Source organism: Musca vetustissima, unplaced genomic scaffold (assembly GCF_032173495.1).
Source record: "Musca vetustissima isolate MV318-11 ecotype Yass unplaced genomic scaffold, APGP_CSIRO_Mvet_v1 utg12772, whole genome shotgun sequence".
Taxonomy (NCBI): Eukaryota; Metazoa; Arthropoda; class Insecta; order Diptera; family Muscidae; genus Musca; species Musca vetustissima.
In genome coordinates, this window is record NW_026882418.1 from 49,523 (window position 1) to 70,547 (window position 21,025).

The following is a 21,025-nucleotide window of genomic DNA, read 5'->3' on the forward strand; positions in this document are numbered from 1 at the left end:
ATATGTCGAAATAGTATTATGGTAGCCGATTCCAAAAAAAAACCTCACGATTTTATTATTTTTATCATTTTGAGATACTAATTTTTTATGGACCATATCTTCCTAGACAATTATATAGGTTACCAAGTGAATATCTAATCTTTAAGCATGGTACAGTGGCAAGAGTCTATATAAAATATAGATCATATAGTTATATACTTGAATTAAAAATTTTATAAATTTTCCTAGTCATTATTGTACGCACGATAGTTATGTTATCTTGTTTGTTAGATATAAACACGTCTAAATATATCATCATCTTTGTCTGATATATCTCATAATAACAGATGATGTACAGAATGTTAGACGACAACCATATAATCGAAATTCAAATTTATGGGGTGTCTATTTCAACGCAACGTGGTATATTTGCTCAACGCCCCACGCTAGGATGTATACAAAACATTTTTTAAGACCCACCAGTAGAGCTATTCTGTATCAGCTTAACGACAGAATTATCGACGATTGCCGATAACTGCAAATTTACATTTGCCTATAACTACGTTAATTAACGAAAATATTCCGTAAGTTAACGACCAAAATAAATTAGTCGTTAAGCTCTACCGACCGAAATCAAAAAGTTTTCAAACCTTTAATTACAGAATTGAACAACAGGGATGCAGGCCAGGATAAAATAATACACTTTTTTAACTAAGGAATAAAAATTATTTTCAGTGGCGAAATTTTAAAGGCTACTTTTTAACACTCATCTTCAAATTTAGGGGGTTTTGAAAAATATTATTCCAGGCGATGTTTTTAATACCCAAAATCTGAAATGGACCAAAAACTATATTTCTGTCTGATTTTCTGGTCGCTCTAGTGGCCGTAATTATGGCCCAAACTCCGCTCACTGGTTATAGAATATTTTTGAAGGGCTACGAGATGTTATGAGTTACAAAAATAGTTTTATAGGACCACCACAACTAGGAGATCTTACAATTTTTAATGGGTCATTAAAGGTAGTCAATTTTTTGGAAAATCATTTGATGCGGCAAAAAGTGCCTCATGACATATTGCTTTTAAGGGAACCCCACCCATTCTCGATTTTAATTTTTCAAGATTTTCAATGGGCTGGTAAATCAATACCAATGCTTGTTAAGGTTTGCATCTTTGCACATATATATTTGAAGATTTAAAAAAGAAGAAAAATAATTTACAAAAAAATTTTGTTATTGTTTTGTTGTTGTTTTTTGTAATTAAAAAAAGTCCTTATTTTTGATGGCGGGCATGATAACTCCTCACTGGATCATCGGAATACGAAAATGTGTGTCCAACGGTGTTATAAGAGTACATGTACTGGCGAAATTTTGCATGAACTAGGATTATTGACTTCGTGAAATCTAAAATTAACAAAATGGCGGACCTCTAGTGGCCGTAATTATTGATGGTATTAAAACATCGCGAATTTTGAAAAATCGCCAATTTTGCCAAAAACCAAGTTAAAAAATAAGGAAGATCTTCACCGATTGGCTTTAACACATCCTAGTTCATACGATAGCTATACACTCACAGAGAAACGTGTAAAAATTTGAAATCGATTGGGTTATAATTTTTGTGTGTTTTTGTTTTGAGTGGATCTATATGCCACAATTATAAGCCGACGTCACAACACATCTCAAGGTTAATGGAAAAAAGAAAAACGCGTTTAAAGTTTGAGAAGCCCTTTACGCCGTCACTTGATGAACCACACAAACATCGGTTATATCTTCAAGAGTTCTTGAGATTTTCACTTGCAATTTTGTAGAGACATTCTTGTATTAGTGTAGAATCGAATTAAATCAAAAAAAAATTTTGGAAAATCATTTGATGTGGCAAAAAGTGCCTTATGAAATATTGGTTTTAGACCCTATCTTTCTTTGGATCAAATCAGTTTCAGGCAATTTGGAGTCGATTTACAAATGCCCGTCTATCTGTCAGGCTGGGTTGTGTACACGATAACTCTCGAAGAGCGTAACCGATTTCAATCATAATATTTTCCCCAAACTTAATTCAAGTTAAAATTGTGCAATCCATTATATTCACCAAATCTAGATCAAGCTCAAAGATGAAAGTCATTGGTCCACTTCTTTCGGTATCTCCCCCACAAAATGTTCAAATTGTACAAATCCAATATTAACCGAAAATAATGTCCGATTTAACCCAAATTTCCACATCCTATTATTTTAACCAAACCTATATCTAGCCTGAAGATATCATTGGTCCACTTTTTCTAGTACCTACTCCACAAATGGTTAATATTTTCAATACGAATGGAATAACCGATTTGAAGTACACTTTGCACAGCCTAATATCATTACCAAGCCTAGATCAATTCCGAAGATGAGACCCATTGGTCCACTCCTTCTGGTAACTCCCCTAAATCAACATTAAATCGGAAACTTCTTTTATGAAAACATATGATTATATAAGGCGAATAATAAAATCTTTGTGTAATTCCGCAAACCTTAGGCTGAGGGCAGCCGGCAACACTGATTGACACTTTTTTACTCGTTAAAGTAGTTTTTATTAGAGGGTCAAATCGGGAATATTTTTTGAGTACCTTCAAATCCCAAATATTTTAAGCGAATATTCTTGGAGGATCACCAAAGCATGCAGATTTTCAAAGAATATTTTTGGAGGGCTATAGGAGCTTGTGTATTACTAAAAATAGTTTTTATGTAGTTTAAAATTGAGAGTAATTTTATCACATTTATTTATCATAATGCTAAGCGATGTGTTTCGAGACTTTATGGCGTCTCTCGCAAATGGCACCTGGTGCCTTAAAACAGATAAAACATCAAAATTTGCCTATTTGCTTAAATTCCCAGATTTTTTGGCAGTCATATTTTAAGACGTAAAATAAAATATAAAACAATTTAGATTACTAACATTTAAATGAGGTTATTGTGATATGTGGCAAAATTTCCAACAGCATATAAATAGTAGCTGACTACTCGACGTGCTAATACTAGAAAATTAAAAACGGCACGCGTTGGGCATCAACGGCGGGACATCAAATTACGGAATAATAAAAAATAAGTGAAAAAATGTGTGAAAATAATTCTTGGCAGCCACCTGTATGGTTAAGCAATGACTACTTGCAGGAAGTCCTCCAAACATATCTCAAGGACGATACGGTACAGATAACGAACGTCGATATCAGACCAGCTACAGGAAATGGTGAAAATTATGCCAGTGTTATGAGCCGAATCAAAATTACATTTACGAGAAGCACAAACACAGAACCCACCACATTATCGTTTATTTTGAAATATTCCTATGAAAATGATCCTGTGATATCCAAACTAATGGCCGGCTATGATGTCTATAATACGGAAATGAAAATGTATGAACAAATCTTGCCACAATTGGCAGAAATCCTGCAAGAATCTGGAGATATCGAACAATTATGTGCTAAGACATTAAAGGTAGACTATGAACGTTCCGCCATTATTTTTGAGGATTTAAGTGTGTCCGGATTTGAAATGGTTGATCGTAAGAAGGGTATGGATTGGACTCATGCCCAGTTGGTGATAAAGAAGTTGGCAAAATTCCATGCCGCAGCTGCTGTGTTGAATGAACGTCAAAATGGTATTTTGGAAGCTTTCGATCATGGAATTTTAAATCGCCACACGAGAGGTTTTGCCTGCATTTTTGAATATATGATGGAGGAGGGTGCCCGCTTTGCTAAAGATTGTCCCGAATTGGGGCTCTATTATCATGACAAATTAATGAATCTCTCTAGTCATATCATTGATTATGGTGTAAGGGCCTATTCCACACGCCCTCTAAATTTCTTTACCTTGAGTCATGGTGATTTGTGGACCAATAATATTATGATGTCATATAACAATAATGATGCTGATGGTGATTTGGAAAAGAGTAAAACACTTAAGGATATCATGTTTATTGATTTCCAAATGTGTAATTGGTCATCACCTACCGTGGATCTGCATTATTATTTCAATACATCACTGCAGGCAGATATCCTGTTGGATGTGACATCAGAGGAAAAACTTTTACAATATTATCATTCGATTTTGTGTGAAATGTTAAAGAAATTAAAATTCAAAGGCCACATTCCAACACTGCATGAACTGACAGTGCAATTTGAGGAAAGTCGAATATTAGGTGAGTAGTGAAAAATCAAAAATATTAAAGGAAAGAATACTGCATTTTCTATTAGTATTTGTCAAAAAGTAAGTGGTTTTTATCTCTTTAAATCGTTCTTTCGTTTTGTTTTCTCTTCCAGCTTTATTAAGTATAATGGCATCCCGCACGATTATGAGCACAGATCAAACTGAGGATGCTGACATCCACAGCCTAATGGACGATAACGAAAGGGCTTGGAGATTTCGAAAGGGCTGCTTTCAAAACAAGGAATTGCAAACTATTATTAAGAGTTGGCTACCTCGATTTGATCGACTTGGATTATTGGACTTACAAAAATAGTTTAATTTTGATTTAATCTAAAACTAAAAAGTGTAAATAATATTTAAATAAATTGAAATAATTTACATAGGAAAATTTATTTTTACAATAGGTATTTTACATATTTGTACATCAGCATTGAAAAGTGGATATCTGATTTATCGATGTGTTATATAATGTTGTTCAGAATTGAAGACACTTAACTTTGGTATTATATTTCTTAAATGTAAGTAGGCCAGAGATTCATATCATAAATTTAATGAATGCTACGTCTAAACACTCGCATCTCGAATGCTTGACATTTTTTCATGATTAAATCTTAATTATATTAAAGATCAAACAGAAAAAACAGATTCGTATATTATATGACTAGCGTGCAGATAGTTTTGCCAATGTCGACAATTCTGCATTTTATGAACACAATTCATGAAACTTTAAATAAAGGTTTCTTGTCAGAGAGGAAGAGAGAGAGAGAGAGAGAGTGAAAAACAACTTTCGATTGTGTGTGTTAGGTGGCGGTGACGGGTTTCTATGGCTTAGAAATTATTTCTCGTTTTAAATTTTCTCTTTTGATTTTGTGTTTTGTTTCTCTTCGTTATGTCTAGTCTCGCGTCTTCTTATTTACTTGTTCATGCTCTGCGCCATTAAAACAACATTTTACAATGTTAAAAATTCGGTTGTTGTTGCTTGCATCAAAATGTTTTTATATATTCTATTTAGCAGTTATATCAAAACAATTTGGAAAATACATATGCGAATTTTATAACATCAATGCAGAGGTCGAGAGGCGATTGCTAGCAACAGAAACAGTAGTCAAATAAACTGTTGCAAAAATAACAAACACAAAGTAAGGGGTGAGGCGGAGAACGATATCAAAACACAGCCGAGCAATGAATGATGCTTGTGGTGCTTTCCCTTGGGAGGAACTCATTTGTTTTCGTCAAAAAGAGAGAGTGAGAGAGAGGACAAATGAGCTCAAATAGTGATAATGTAGAGCGAAATAAGAAAATAATTGTGATTTTAATGAAGTTTTTACATTTTGTTGGAAAAAATAGTGACTTTATCGTGGTTATAAGAATGTGTCAAAACGCTTTGTCAAAATTTGAAGATGGAGAATATCCGAATAATTTCCCAACAAAATATTAAAATTGTTGAACAACACAAAAAATTATCATATCTTGAGAAGGAAGTATTTGATATGACCACATTTCGCATATTTTATTTTTTTTACCAAACCAAAATCAGACGTATTGGCCCATTCCTTGACCAGTATCTTCCTAACAAAGAACCATCATTATTATTTTCACAAGGGAAAATTGTAAAAAATCGTTAAAATGTTACTACTGGCATCAAGTGGTCAAATCGTTTATTCAAATTGCTTCAAATTAAATTTATAAGTTTATAAAATATTAATTCTTTGTGGGGGAGGTGCCTGAAGGAGAAGGCCTTCGGACATGATCTAGGGTTGGTGAAGAAAATTGGTTGTGAAAAGTTGGGTTCAAATCCGACATTCCATTGATCTAATATACGATTTATAAATATTGAAAATTTTGACCATTTGTGTGGGAGGTATGAGAATGAGTGGACCAATGGGTTCCATCTTTGAATTTTATCACCTTTTAACAAAAGGTTGTACAAAGTTTGGTTTAAATTTGACGTTCCATTCGCCAGATATTGGATTTATAAATATTGAAATTTTTGACCCTTAAGGGGGGAGGTACCAATGGTTTACATCTTTGGATTTGATTAAGGCTTGGCAAGAATAATAGGTTGTACAAAGTTTGGTTCAAATCGGATAGTGTAGTGAATTTTAGCACAATCTTGATCATTTTGTGGGGAGGTGCATGAAGGAGTGGACCGATATTTCCCATTTTCCCTCATTTTCAATATTTTGAGTAGGATTAGATTTTATTTGTAAGTGGCTTGAAAATGTTTCTACCAATATAAAGCCAATATGCCTATTTTAAAGGGTTTTGAAGCGGCTGTAATATTGTATTGGGATAAACAAGTGGGTTATCTAGTCAGCTCAGAAAATGTATGGATCCATGTTTTGATATATTATCCATATAAAGTTCACACTCCATTTTAAGTATTTTGATGGTCCTAGGTACAATTTCCAACCTAATTTACTGTAATTTGGCATTTTTTGGCATGATATGCAGAAAATGTTCAACAAAGACCCATGTTCTTCGTCATTGTTCCAATAAAAAGGTCTTCCCAAATTTAAGAATTTTTATTGTTCTGTGTCCATACCTAGGATTTTCAAGCTAAAATATTTTTTATGCGGAAGGGATTTGATTTCAATATATAGACCATGGCGATTAATAGTTTATACACATTTAAAGGGGTTTCTTCAAATAGAAAAGCCTCTAATAAATTTCTACAGATATACCACATTTTTATTACTTTTGCAATAGTTTCCGAAGGCATTTTTTTTTCAATTATAACAATTCCAGATGTTTTCTAAAATAAGAAAAATTCTAAATTAATATCACAAGCAACAGTGGAAATGTATTTCACTACCACGCGAACATTTCGAACAAAAGAAACGAAATAAACTCCATGGGTTTATTTACTTTCTCATTTAAATAATTGTCGTCATAAAATAAGAACAAAAAAATGGTAGACAACAGAATTAAGATTAGTGCGCCCTGCAATTTATGATGTGGCAAATTACTAAGCAAAACATTATTATACTATCCCAAAATTATTATATATCGCAAAAATATATAAATGGAGCACCACACCACAGTGGTGGTAGTGTTATCAAAGTCAGATTATTCTCGAGACACGATCGTCCTCTTTACGTGTAAATTCTGATCTTATCTTTCGCGGAAAACAAAAAAATTATGTGTGAAAACAATGTATGGCAAGCTCCGCAATGGCTAAGCAGGGAATATTTACAAGAAATCATTAAGGATTATCTCAAGGATAACACCGTGCTTATTACGAATGTGGATATCCGACCGGCTACGGCAAATGGTGAAAATTATGCCAGTGTTATGAGTCGCATAAAAATATCATTCACAAGGAAACGAAGTGCGAAACCCGAAACCTTATCCTTTATCATGAAATATTCCTATGAAAATGATCCGGTGGTATCGAAAATAATGTCCGGTTATGACATTTACAATACGGAAATGAAAATGTATGAACAAATCCTACCAAAATTAGCCGAAATCCTCAAGGAATCTGGTGATACGGAAAAGTTATTTGCCCAAACCCTTAAAGTTGATTATGAACGTTCCACCATTATTTTTGAAGATCTCACGGTGGAGGGTTATGAAATGGCTGATCGCAAGCGAGGTTTAGATTTTCCTCACATCCAAATATGTCTGAAGAAGTTGGCGAAGTTCCATGCGGCCGCTGCTGTTTTAAATGAACGTCAAGGTGGAATATTGGAAAAATTCGATCATGGCATGTTTAATCGCCATACCAAAGGTTTTGGCTGTGTTTTCGAATATTTCACTAAGGAGGGGGCACACTTTGCCAAAAACTGCCCCGAATTGGGTGAATATTATTCGGAGAAGTTATTGAAATTAACACCCAGCATTGTGGATTATTGCATCAAGGCATACGCACCAAGTCCATGGAATTTCTATAGTCTAAATCATGGTGATTTGTGGACCAACAACGTAATGATGTTATATGACAAGTCGAGAGGCGATAAGGAGTTGTCCCTGAAGGATATAATGTTTATTGATTTTCAATTGTGTAATTGGTCATCGGTGGCAGTTGATTTGCATTATCTCTTCAATACTTCTTTGGAATCCCAGTTATTGATGGAAAATGATACCGAGGAAAAGTTAATTCAATATTATCATTCGGTTCTAAGTGATACCCTTAATAAATTGAATTATCAGGGTCACATACCCAGTCTACATGAAATATCTGTGCAATTGGAAGAAAGTCGTATATTAGGTAGGTTTGACATTATTCACATTTCTGAAATTTTATTGAATAATCATATTTTTTTAATTTTTTCAGCTTTAATTGGTATCTTGGCCCATCGTTCCATTATGACAACCAGTAACAGTGAAGATGCCGATATCCACAGCCTGCTGGATGATAATGAAAGAGCCCGCAAATTCCGCCGCACATGTTTCACGGCCAATAAAGAATTCCAAAGTGTCCTGAAGAAAATGTTACCAATATTTGATCGCCGTGGATTGCTTGATTTACAGAAATGAGACAAGCCATAAAGTATCAACGTAGATTATTTAAGATTTTAGAATTAGAAAAATAATTAGATGAAATTATAGAAATAAAATTTAGTAAATTTGTTCAGGAGCACTGATTTATGCCACCTTTGACATATTCTCTATATAGAGTGAGTTTGATCTTATAGTCGATTTATCTGAACTTCCATTATTGTATGATTTGTTGCCATTTTATAGGTATGTTACTTCATAATGCCTCTCTCATAGTAGTCCGGCTCTCTATTTGCAAACAACCCTAGTGGTCCATTTGCACAATCCTTCCTAAATATAAATTTTTTATCATAAAGGAAATTTTGCAATGCAAGAAAAAGATGATAATCGCTTGGTGCCTAGTTCGGACTGTATGGTGGATGCATTAAAACTTCCCAACCAAGCTCCCGAATTTTCCAGCGAGTCACTGTTGATGTGTGTGGCCTAGCGTTGTCCCGGTGGAACACGACACCTCTCCTGTTGGCCAATTCTGACCGTTTCTGGTCTATTGCTATCTTCAAACGGTCCAGTTGTTGACAGGAGAGATGAGACTTTAACGTTTGGCCATATCCAGCTTTGTATAAATGGGTTAAAACAGTTTAATAGTCGATTCCTGGGCGATGTTACGATGGCTAATATGCCGGTCTACTTCGACTATTTCTCCGATTTTATCGACATTTTCGACGACCGACCTAATGGATTTTTTTTCCCGATCCTAATATATAAGAGTATATTAAGAATATATTCTTCTGTATTCAATGGACTTTTTTGTGAGGAGAAAATTCTACAGGATATGATACTTCTACATGAGAAACATAAGATGAAAACTTCTGGTTGTCAGTAAGATAACTTTTATTGTTCTACCACCGCGTGGTATTTAGCCTAGAAAAAAATATGTAATGAGTAATTTCGATTTGAATATAAGTAAAAATTTTTATAATCCAAAAAATGTATACATTTCATTAATATCACAACTATTTTCCTACTTCATTCTACTATTTGCGCTCATTTTCCCTCCACAACCACCATTCATTGTTCGGCTGTGTTTTCACTTGCAACCGATTATTTGGCTACCGCCGACTTTTCGCTCACTCGATTGTGACTACTTTTGCATTCCATTGTTTCCTTATTTCGGGCACTGCTACCGACCTCTGGATTGGTGTTAGAAAATTCCCAAATGTGATTTCCAAATTATTTCGATATAAATGCTAAATTCAACCGAATGTTTAACATTGTCGTTCTCAAGTCGCCGAACATGAACATGCATGTAAAGAAGAACAAACGAGACATAATAAAGAAGAAGAAAACATAAAATTAAAACGGCAAAGAATTTTGGTGTCATAGAAACCCGCCACCTAACATTCATATGGATCTGTCTTGCTTAATTATTATAATTTCTTCGGTTGTGATATTACAAAGAATTAGGATGAACTACGTTATTTTGATTACAATTTGTGTCTCAGTTCATATCCGGGATTCAAGAGCTTTAGCCAAAGCTCACACTCCTACCTCTACTCCGAAATGGTGTATTGTATTGCAGCTCACCCGTTTCCCTTGGGGTTCTTATATGTCTAAGGTTTTACATAGCAACACAAATTTCATATCACATAATTAAATTTGCCTTAATTAAATGTACTTGAATTTTCTTTCATTGCAATTTATTTGCATTACCATAGTCTTTTTTAAGGTTATGTTAATGGGTTTCAATTAATTTTGTATATCCAATAGACCGCAATGATCCAAATAGGGCAGGAAATGTTGTACAATTTTTTGTTGGCGTTTATTTTTATAGCAGTTTTGTCGGAAAGTTCTGGCCCGCTCGCTATCACCCAACAAACAGTGGACATCGGCATCATCACATTGATCTGAGGTGGCAATGGCTTGGTCCGAAAGGATGCCAGTAACAGCTGGAAAAAACAAATATAAAATTATTATGGAGGAAACCAAACAAAACATTTTTGAATAAACCAAACTTATATCAACAGGACAAAATATTAAACACATGGAAATTATGGAATTTGATTCATTATTTTAAATGCGTTCAACCCGCATTCTCTCACGTTGCTTTCAAAAACAGTACGTGGTTTTTTACGAACATTTAATTTAATTAAATATTTTGAATTTGTTAATGTAAATAGTAATAATCAATACATTTTTTATTTATCTTATAAGGAAATATAACAAAAATATTTACCCAAAAACTTCCGCTCCTCCAATTGTAACCGCAATTCCCGCAGTGTAGGTATATGCCCTTTGTATTTTAATTTCATCAACATTTCACTTAAATTACTGTGATAAAGCTGAACCAGCTCAGCTATGCCACGCTCATCCATTTGCAATTCAGGCTCCAAAGAGGTATTAAAGAAATAATGCAAATCAATGGCTGGTGAAGCCCAACAACTAAATTGAAAATCCACAAATAGAATATCTTCCAAAATCTTATTCGCAATCTCCTCCTTATCGTCAACTCCACCATCTTCCATTTGATATTTAACCATTATGTTCATCATCCACAAATCACCATGACAGAGAGTATAAAAATGATTTGGAGAATTTGTGGCATATGCCTCTGTGGCATAGTCCACGACATGGGGATGCAGTTTCATTAATTTGTCATGATAGTATTTGCCCAACTGGGGTTCACGCAAGGCATACTTGGCACACTCCTCAATCATGTATTCAAACATACAACCCAAGCCACGGGTATGTTGATTAAAAAGGCCCCTATCGAATTGTTGCAGTTCGCCATTCCGAAGTTCATTCAAGACGGCAGCGGCTGCATGAAATTTAGCTAATTTCCTCATTACAAACTGGGCATGCAGCTTATCGAAACCATGCAAACGGTTACCCATCACATAATTCTTGGCTGATAAATCTTCAAAAATAATGGTCGCCTTTTCATAGTCCACATTTAAGGTTTTTGCAAACAACTGCTCATTCGCCGCTTCCTTATCGGCGGCCTGGAGAAGTGTCGACATTTCGGGTAACACGTGTTCATACATTGTCATTTCGGTTTTATATAAATTGTAATTTTTCATGAGATTTTCCAATATGGGATCACTGCCATAACAACATTTTATTATGAAAGACAAATTTTGGATATTTTCTTCACTTTCTCCTTGATGGAAGTAGATTTTTATGCGGGTCATAACACTAGCATAATTTTCACCATTTGCTGTTGCAGGTTTAAAGTCGATATTTTCTATTTTCACTTTATCATCTTGAAGATAGTTTTTTAATATTTTCTCTACAAATTCAGAATCGTTTAGCCATTGCGGAGCTTGCCATGTAATTGTATCACTCATAATGTTCACTATTCGGGTTTTTGTTCTATCAAAATAAATCCGCTGTGGCTCCTCTCCGTACAGTTGTCTTATTCGAAGTGATAGTGTTTGAGAATTAGCTTTACAGAATAACGTCGAGCTTTATTGTGTATTACAAACATACACACATAAATACATACTATTATTTAAATTAACAAAGCCTAATGAACAATAAAGAAAATACAGTGGGTGCTGTTTATGATGAATGGCGATACAGGGCTGGAACAGTTATAAACATATACATAGGCTTATATTGAAGAACCATTGTAGAACTCATAGATGGAATACCAATAGAAGACCTTCTACATATAGAAGACGGATAGAAAGTTCTACCCAGAAAAAAATTTTATATTATATGAATTGCGTTCAAAAAGTGTTCCCAATGTCCGAATTTTTGCATTTTATGAATGCCATACATAAAACATTAAATATCGGTTTCTTTAAGAGGGAGAGAGAGAGTGAATAGAAAATTGGAGTTGTAAGTCTCATAGATGGAATACCAACAGAAGACCTTCTACACATAGAAGACATGTAAAAAGTCATACACAGAAAAAATAATTCTTATATTATATGAATAGTGTTCAAAAAGTGTTGCCAATGTCTGGATTTCTGCGCTTTTTTGAATGCCATTCATAAAACTTTAAATACTGCTTTCTTGTAAGAGAAAGGGAGAGAGAGAGGGAAAGAGAGGTTGCAAAATTAACAACCATCAAGTGAGGGGAGAGGCGGAGAACGATACCAAAACAAAACAAAGGGAGAAAAGAAAATTTGAGCGCAAATAGTGGTAAAGTCGATCAAAGTAGGAAAATAATTTTGATATTAATGAAAAGTTTTCATTGTTTGGGAAAAAGTGACTTTCTCATGATTATAAGAATTTTTAATTTTATTCCAAACGTGGAAAAAACTATGAATGAAATTATGAAAATATTCATTAATTTTTTAAAATATGTGTCGAACCGTTGAGAGCATTGATCAAATACGATAACACTGTGCGAAAACGATCGTTGTCAAAAAGCGGCGAAGCACCTCAAACGGTGGCCAAACCAGGACTAACGGCCAGGAATGTTCTGATAATCACTTGGTGGGCCTGGAAGTGGATTATTTTTATGAGTTGCTTCCAAACTTGTCAAACGCTATATTCTTATCTCTACTGTCAACAACTAGGCCGCTTGAAGATAGCAATTGACCAGAAACCGCCAGAATTGGCCAACGGGAGAGGCGTCGTGTTCCAGCAGGACACGACGGGAGTTTGGTTGATAACTTTTAATGCATTCATCATACAGTCCGGACTTGGGACCAAGAGATTATCATCCTTTTCTTGAATTCCAAAATTTCTTTAATGATAAAAAATTGGTATCTAGGGAGGATTGTGAAAATCGACTACTAGAGCTTTTTTGGACATAGAGAGCAGGACTTCTATGAGAGAGCCATTATGAAGTTATCTTTAAAATGGCAACAAATCATATAACACATTGCATATATGGACATTCCGACATTCCTATAGTTAATATAAAAATAATGGATTTCTTTTTCCCGAATATTAAATTTTTAAATTAAATTTTTTTGTCTTTCTTTGTTAGGAGTTAGATAAATCTTCTTCAAATATCCAAATTATTACCTGGGTCCGGTTTTTAAAGAAACGGTTAGAGTTCTCAGGTTCGGAGGAACATGTATCGTTAGATGACCTTTTGTATATTTTATAAAATAAATAACATTCTCTCAGGTATTCATTGGCAATTCTTTTATTGTACATTCAATAAACCACAACGATCAAAATAAGGTAAAATTTGCTTAATAATATTCTGATGGCGTTTATTTTCATAGCAATTATTGCGGAACTTTTTAGCCCGCTCTATGTCATCAACCAAACAATGGAAGTCAGCATCATCGCATTGGTCTATGGTGGCAACAGCTTGATTTGTTATAGTTGTAATGAGGGCTGAAGAAAGAAAAAAAATCAGAATTCCATAGAGGATGACAGCTTTATAGTACCCCTTCAAGAAGTCCTTAACACTTACCTAAAAATCGTCTCTCCTCCAACTGCACACACAACTCATGCAATGTTGGTATGTGACCTTTGTAATTCAACTTCTTTAGCATATCCCACAAAATCGAATGATAATATTGCACAATTTCCGCTTGGATGTCAGCATTCAATTGTAATTCCGGTTCCAATGAGGTATTAAAAAAATAAAACAAATCTACAGCCGGAGAAGACCAATTACTGAATTGAAAATCAACAAATAAAAGATTTTCCAATTTCTTTTTTTCCGACTTATCCGCTTCACGATATTGCATTAACATGTTATTAATCCACAAATCACCATGACATAATGTATAAAAACTGAGATCCTCCCTTGGCGATGCGGCCTTAATACCATAGACCACAACATGGGGTTTTAATTTCATTAATTTATCATAATAGTAAGGACCCAAGTCAGGGCATTCTTTGGCATAATTTGCACAGGCCTCTGTGAAATACTCAAACATACGACCCAAGCCGCGAGTATGACGATTAAAAATGCCCCGTTGAAATGATTCCAAAGCACCACCAAGACGTTCATTGAGCACAGCGGCTGCTGCATGGAATTTTGCCAATTTCTTTAGAACCACAAAGGTGTGCTCCTTATCCAAACCCTTAAGACGATCTGAGAGGATGTAATTTGTTGCCGCTAAATCTTCGAAGATAATGGTGCACCGCTCAAAATCCACTTTATAGGTGGTGGCGAATATTTTCTCATTATCACCAGATGCCTTCAAAATGTCTGCCATTTGTGGCAACACTTTTTCATACATTTTCATTTCCGTATTATAGACATCGTAACCGTTCATAATATTCGCCACAAATGGATCATTTTCGTAAGAACATTTCATAATCATTGGCAAATTCCGAACATTGAAATCCTTTTCCGTAGTGTACGAGAGTTTTATTCTTGTCATAACACTAGCATAATTTTCTCCACTGGCCGTGGCTGGTTTCAGGTCCATTCCTTGCAGTCGAACTGTATTATCTTGCAGGAAATGTTTGAGTACATCCTCCAAATACTTTTTACTTAGCCATTGTGGCGCTTTCCAGGAAATTGCTTCACTCATAATTTAATTTAATACAAAAGAGAAACTGGTGTCAGGTATTGTGTGCAGTGCGAGATTTCAGAATATCTAAAAGCTTCTAGTAGCTGATAAAAGGCTTTTTATACCTTTCATAAAATTCGTTTATTAGAACTGCTACACATCTAAATGATGGCATGGTGTTGGGGATTAAGACTAAATGTGAGATATGAGGAATAACGTGGAAAAATGCGGCTATCTACTGGGGACTTGAGGGTCATCATTATTTTATATTTCTTATAGAAGCTAACGTTGCCGATTCTGTTATATATTTTGGCTTACCTCTTCGTCTAACTGTCGCAAATATTCCCTTTGTAAGGTATTTCAAATTCGTTGCCACTGTTACCCTGTGTACAATTCTATTATTTACATTGTGATATTTTAATTGAGATAAATGTCACAATTATAAATGTCAAATCTTAGACATTTTACGACATTTTTTTTTTTTGGTAATGTAAATAAACTAATCTCCAAGTTTTCTATTATTACCTGTATTATAGGCATTTCAGTTTAGTTGAATGTTTGAAATTAACTCGATTCTATTCAAATATGAAGAGAAAGGAAATTAATTTTTATTTCTAAATACAGCGAGAGGTATTCGAGATCCTATACTCTATACAATGACCAAAAGGCACAGGCAAACATATATGGGATATCTCTACAATGTCCTTTAACGGTAGATGGAATAAAAAGTCCCATAAATGAATTATGGCAAGGAAATCTAAAAGGAATCTTTAGAGAGCATTCTTACAAAAGAAGAATGTGAATGAATGTCTTCTATCTGTGGGAAAGCTGCAGTAGCTCATCTGCGTATAGAATATAAGGACCATCTATAGACTTTATAGTATATAGGATACCTACATAAGGTCTTCTCTAGAATGACATCGATCCTGTAGAAGGCCATATATGTGCATATAGACATTCTGCATGTTGGTGAACTATAAAACACCTGTGTAAAATCCGGTCTATAGGAAGTCGTCTGTCTATGGCAGGATTTTAGGAGGCCATTTGTCTACAGAAGACTCTGTAGGCCTCTAAATAGACCCAATTTTTATATATACAGTCTATAATGTGTCAATAAAAGCTCCTCTACAGGATTTATAAAAATTGTGTGAACTTAGAAGGACAGTAGATCATCGTTGAAAGATCTTACATCTATATTACACCAGTGGAAGGTCTTCTGGCTAAAATGGCTATTAAACGGTATTCTTTCAACAGCAGATCTGTTAGTTATTCTACACAAGGCTCTCCGATTGGCGTATGTCCACAAAATGTCTGTAGAAGTTCTTCCAGCTCTGAAGGACCTCAAGAAAATATTAAATATTAATAAATGCAGGATTTTATCTGGGATAGTCTTTGAATTTTTCCTTTAAAACATCCACGCTTTTATCTGGGATAGTGCTTATGTTATTATTTAAAAAATTCACGCTTTTATCTGTAATAGTCTTCCAAAAATCCACGTTTTTATCTGAGATAGTTTTTAGGCTGTGAAGTCTTTGAAAAATACACTTTAAAAAATCAAAGTTTCTTTAAAATATTTGTAAAAAAGCCACGCTTTTATCTAGGGTAGTCTAAAATATTCTTTAAAAAATATGTGCTTTTACCTGGGATAGTCCATAAAATATTCATAAAAATAATCCCGGCTTTTATCTGGTCTGTAAAAAATCCAAGCTTTAGGCTGTTCTATAAAAATTCACGCATATGTCTGTGGAAGTCCTTGAAAAACATTTTATAAAAAGATCCACGTTTATGGCTGTGTACGTCCCTGAATATATTATCTTAAAAAAATCCAAGCTGAGGAAGTCTTTAAAAAATATCATCGATGTTCCTTGAAAAGATCATCGGTGCCAAAAAATCCACGTTTCAAGGATCCTTGAAGTATCATTTAAAAAGTCCACGCTTTTAGCTTCAACAATCCCTGTAAAAATATTCTTAAAAACACTTTTCTAGTTCCGATGATCCTTGCAAAAATATTATTTAAAAAAATCAAGCTTCAAAAATTCACGTTTTTTCTTTTATGTATTCGCTTTAAAAATCAATTTTTCCACTGTGAAGGTTCTTGAAAAATATTAATTAATTGAAAAATACATAAACATGTTTAATTATAATTATACATATAGATTCATTATTTGAATCGCTCCTCTTAAGCATTTCTTTATATCTATTTATATTTTGTCAACCTTTTATCACTGATCGATTTATTATTTAAATTCCTTCCCTTAAGGATTTCTTTATAATTATTTATTTTCCTTCAAACTTTTATCACTGATCAACTTCCAAAAGTCCCTTGTGATCAAAATACGGCAATAGGAATTTAAGATTTTCCTGAATTATTGGATTATTATTATAGAGGCGGGCCTTGAAGTTCATGGCACGCTCATCCACATCCATTAAGGCTTGATAATCAGCATCTGTGGGATCTTGATTCAACATTACCGGTTGGATGACAACACCCGAATGTAGAGCTGCAGAAAAAAATAAAATTAATGAAAAAAAATTAATTTAAATATTTTGCAACAACAAAATACCTACCAAAAAATCTCTTCTGTTCCACATGTTGATTGAATGTCTTCAAACTGGGTATGGGAAGGGATGAATACTTCAATTTCCTTAATGTGTCGGTAAACCAATGATGATAAAATTGAAACAAAGCATCCTGATGATTTCTCCTTAATGGCTCCTTGAGTGAGGTATTAAAGAAATGATGTAAATCCAAAGCCGGAGAACCCCAAAATGAATATTGAAAATCAATTAGAATAACATCAATAGGCTTCTTAGTTGCCGCGTCATATTTAAACATGACATTATTGGTCCAAACATCACCATGAGCCAACACATTGACATGCCCCGGCGTGGGCATAAAACAACGCAAACCAATATCCATATAATAGGGTTCCATGGCAAATATTTTCTCAGCATAATATTGTGCATTTGGTTGCCTCTGCAAATAACGGGCACATGCCAAGAAGGTGTTAACGAAAAACGTTTTGTACGTATCGGTGTATTTATTGAAGAATCCTCGATCGTACTTTTCCAAACAACCTTTCTCACGTTCATTGAGCACCGCCGATGTGGCATGCATTTTAGCTAATTTTCTCAAAACCAACTGGACGTGATCCATATCTAGCCGCTCAATGCGATTAGCCGTTACGAACCCTTGTTGGGAAAGATCTTCAAAAATTAGAGCTTGTCGTTTATAGTCGGTATATAGCGCATTTGCAAATAGTTGATCCTTATCCTCAATCTCAGCCATTAGTTGATTTAGCTTTGGCAATACCTGATCATAAATGGACATTTCACGATTGAAAATGTCGTAGGGTTTCATTTTCTCCTTTGAAAATTCATCATCTTCATATGAATTTTTCACCAATAAATTTTTCTCCTCCTTTATGGAATTATTCAGGCGATCATAGCTGACTTTGATTCTTGTCATAACACCACCATAATTTTCACCTTTACCGAAGGCGGCTTTACTATTGAAATTGTTGATTTTCACTGTAACATCATGATGATATAGTTTGAGGACTTCTTCAATATAGTCCTGCGTCAGCCAATTGGGAATTGCCATGTCGGGAAATGTTTGAGGAGAGTTTATATGGTTGATAGAAATATTTTTTTGATACTGATTGTTTTACACTGAAAGCGTTTCAAACGTATGTCTACTGACCGCTAAGGAAAGATATGTGTTATTATTCGCTTAGTGCGCTTTACTTATATTGAATCTTATTTACATTAATTGTAACACCATTTCCTTTACAAAAAATCAATTTTCAATTCATTTACACTGTAGCCAAGTTGTAAAAAATTGAGGACATGTTCACAATAAAATTTTTTTTGGAATTCCTTCAACCATAAGAGTCATGATTACAAACTATTTTGCACACTCGAAGTTATTCCATCATATGCAAGGAAATGTCTATCCATGATATTGTATCCTTAGAACACCTATTAGAGCTCCACAACCCTTAAAGGACCTACAAAATAATCTGTAGAAGATCTACAGATCAGCAGAAGCTCCTACGTGCAGATAATAATTAAAAAATTAAAATAAAAATTATTATGCTAAAGAGACCTTCTAATTGTAGACCTGCAGAATGTTATTTTTATTTTGAAAATCTATAGAAATATATCTGCCTTTTGAATCCCGGTATGAGGCCTACACATGTGATAGGGGAAAAAAATAATTCGTATATTATATGAATATTGTTCAGGAAGAAAGAAATTTTTCGTATTTCTGCATTTTATGAATGAAGTTCATAAAACATTGAATACTGGTTTCTTCTCAGAGAGAGAGAGAGAGCGTAAACAAATTTCAGAGTAGTGTTTGGTGTTGGTGGATGGGTTTCTATGACACAGATACTATTTATTATTTTATTTCACTATTTTGATTTTATGTTTTCTTTATTGTTTTGTCTCCATTTTTTATATTTACACATGATGTACTTATTTTGCGGCATTATAAGAATCCTATTTCGGTTGAGTTTGTTGTTCTTATCAACAGTTATGTGTTATATTTAATAGTTACATCGAAATAATTTGGAATATACATATGCGAATTTTATAAGACCAATGCAAATGTCAGTAACAATGTCTTAAATAAAAAACAATGGAATTCAAAACTAGCCAATCGAGTGTATTGAGAGACCGCGATTGTAAACAAGAGAAACGGTAGACAAACAAACGGTTACAAAGCTAACAACCACCAAATGAGGGGAGAGACAGAGAACGTTGCCACAACCAAAACACAGCCGAACAATGAATGGTGAGGAATACATTTGTTTTGTCAATAGGGGGAGTGTGAGAGAAAGAAATTGAGAGCAAATAGTTTTAAAAGAGAGTAAAGTATGGAAATAGTTTTGATATTAAAGGAATGTTTACATTTTTTAGGAAAAATAGTGGCTTTCTAATGATTATAATTTTTTTTTCTTGCATCCTAATCGAGGTGCGTGAGAAAAAATAAATGAAATTATGAAAATAGTCATTAACAATTCTTTTCAGCGTATATGACCTACAATGTTTAAAAGATGTAAAAGAGATAAATTATCCTTAAGGTCGTTTGTAGATGGAACACCTTTTATATGTCATTTATAGATTTTCTATAGAATATGCATAAAGGTCTGTGTATTTTCACAAATTTTACAAAATACATTAAGGTAGGTCTTTAAATTTCCTCTTGGAGGAAAAAATACATGTTTAGTCACGTGAACACCAATAAATTTTTTATATACCATTCCGTATTTTTTACCCAATTCGAAACAGTGTGCCAGGGAAGTGAATACATTGTCTCAAATCTTACTTTTGTTGTTATAATTTTTGTGACTAAAGAATGTCTAAATCGTGATTTTTTATTACACCACTGGTGATGAGAATAGTAGTCACCGGCAGCTAGACATATGCCACTACTGTCGGCTTCCATATGCACCGGGAATGCTCTTCGCCGTCAGTCAATTACGAAAATATTACATCTATAATTTGCGACACGACAAAGGCAAGTGTCATTTTATGATTTACTTAAATAAAAGTAATGATATCAACGCTCTTTCATTTAAACAAAAGAAAAGGGTAATCGGGATTATCTAACTGTAGCCGAACAAAGAAGAGATGCCAATTGAAATTACGACCGTAATAAAAAATATGGCGATTTACAATCGGTATCAAAAGTGGAAATATAAATGAAAAGCCTAGGATCCTTGGATGACAATGGGATTTTTGTGTGTTATAAGAAATGAAATTCTCAAAAATCTCTTAAAAGGTTCTAGATTTTTTGGAAAACTCACATAATTCAAGAATTTATGCAAACATATGTATATCCCTTAGTATTATCTGGGTTTTCAGATAGGCTCGCGGCTCTTAATATTTTTTTAGTTGGGCAAGGCGTCATTGGTAAGCGTGTAGGGGCCCCATTTCACATACGACTTGAACAGGAGACAAGTTTATAAAAATGTGTATCCAGGG

At 34.1% G+C, this 21,025-nt stretch overlaps 5 protein-coding genes across 5 annotated transcripts; 2 read left to right on the forward strand and 3 right to left on the reverse strand.

Moving 5' to 3' along the window:
* The first annotated feature begins 3,065 nt into the window (after nt 1-3,065).
* Nucleotides 3,066-4,470, forward strand: LOC133328768 (uncharacterized). The gene is made up of 2 exons (XM_061537313.1): nt 3,066-4,149; nt 4,271-4,470. Exons 1-2 carry the CDS (start codon nt 3,066-3,068, stop codon nt 4,468-4,470), a joined length of 1,284 nt encoding a protein of 427 aa, XP_061393297.1.
* A 2,828-nt stretch (nt 4,471-7,298) lies between these two features.
* LOC133328769 (uncharacterized) lies at nt 7,299-8,639 on the forward strand. The gene is made up of 2 exons (XM_061537314.1): nt 7,299-8,370; nt 8,437-8,639. The coding sequence occupies exons 1-2, from the start codon at nt 7,299-7,301 to the stop codon at nt 8,637-8,639; spliced, it is 1,275 nt and encodes a 424-aa protein (XP_061393298.1).
* A 1,707-nt stretch (nt 8,640-10,346) lies between these two features.
* On the reverse strand, nt 10,347-11,944 carry LOC133328770 (uncharacterized). Its single transcript, XM_061537315.1, has 2 exons — nt 10,834-11,944; nt 10,347-10,546 (listed from the first exon to the last, which is right to left on the reverse strand). Exons 1-2 carry the CDS (start codon nt 11,942-11,944, stop codon nt 10,347-10,349), a joined length of 1,311 nt encoding a protein of 436 aa, XP_061393299.1.
* A 1,760-nt stretch (nt 11,945-13,704) lies between these two features.
* LOC133328771 (uncharacterized) lies at nt 13,705-15,059 on the reverse strand. Its single transcript, XM_061537317.1, has 2 exons — nt 13,981-15,059; nt 13,705-13,901 (listed from the first exon to the last, which is right to left on the reverse strand). Exons 1-2 carry the CDS (start codon nt 15,053-15,055, stop codon nt 13,705-13,707), a joined length of 1,272 nt encoding a protein of 423 aa, XP_061393301.1. The 5' UTR covers nt 15,056-15,059.
* A 2,273-nt stretch (nt 15,060-17,332) lies between these two features.
* On the reverse strand, nt 17,333-18,633 carry LOC133328772 (uncharacterized). Its single transcript, XM_061537318.1, has 2 exons — nt 17,603-18,633; nt 17,333-17,535 (listed from the first exon to the last, which is right to left on the reverse strand). Exons 1-2 carry the CDS (start codon nt 18,501-18,503, stop codon nt 17,333-17,335), a joined length of 1,104 nt encoding a protein of 367 aa, XP_061393302.1. The 5' UTR covers nt 18,504-18,633.
* Between the last annotated feature and the right edge of the window lie 2,392 nt (nt 18,634-21,025).

Coding starts and splice junctions, on each gene's coding strand:
- LOC133328772 (XM_061537318.1), bottom strand. CDS start 18,503: ATGACAAGAATCAAAGTCAGCTATGATCGCCTGAATAATTCCATAAAG. Junction 17,536..17,602: donor GGAACAGAAGAGATTTTTTG/GTAGGTATTTTG, acceptor TTTTTTCTGCAG/CTCTACATTCGGGTGTTGTC.
- LOC133328769 (XM_061537314.1), top strand. CDS start 7,299: ATGTGTGAAAACAATGTATGGCAAGCTCCGCAATGGCTAAGCAGGGAA. Junction 8,371..8,436: donor GGAAGAAAGTCGTATATTAG/GTAGGTTTGACA, acceptor TAATTTTTTCAG/CTTTAATTGGTATCTTGGCC.
- LOC133328771 (XM_061537317.1), bottom strand. CDS start 15,055: ATGAGTGAAGCAATTTCCTGGAAAGCGCCACAATGGCTAAGTAAAAAG. Junction 13,902..13,980: donor GGAGGAGAGACGATTTTTAG/GTAAGTGTTAAG, acceptor TTCTTTCTTCAG/CCCTCATTACAACTATAACA.
- LOC133328768 (XM_061537313.1), top strand. CDS start 3,066: ATGTGTGAAAATAATTCTTGGCAGCCACCTGTATGGTTAAGCAATGAC. Junction 4,150..4,270: donor TGAGGAAAGTCGAATATTAG/GTGAGTAGTGAA, acceptor TTTCTCTTCCAG/CTTTATTAAGTATAATGGCA.
- LOC133328770 (XM_061537315.1), bottom strand. CDS start 11,944: ATGAGTGATACAATTACATGGCAAGCTCCGCAATGGCTAAACGATTCT. Junction 10,547..10,833: donor GGAGGAGCGGAAGTTTTTGG/GTAAATATTTTT, acceptor TGTTTTTTCCAG/CTGTTACTGGCATCCTTTCG.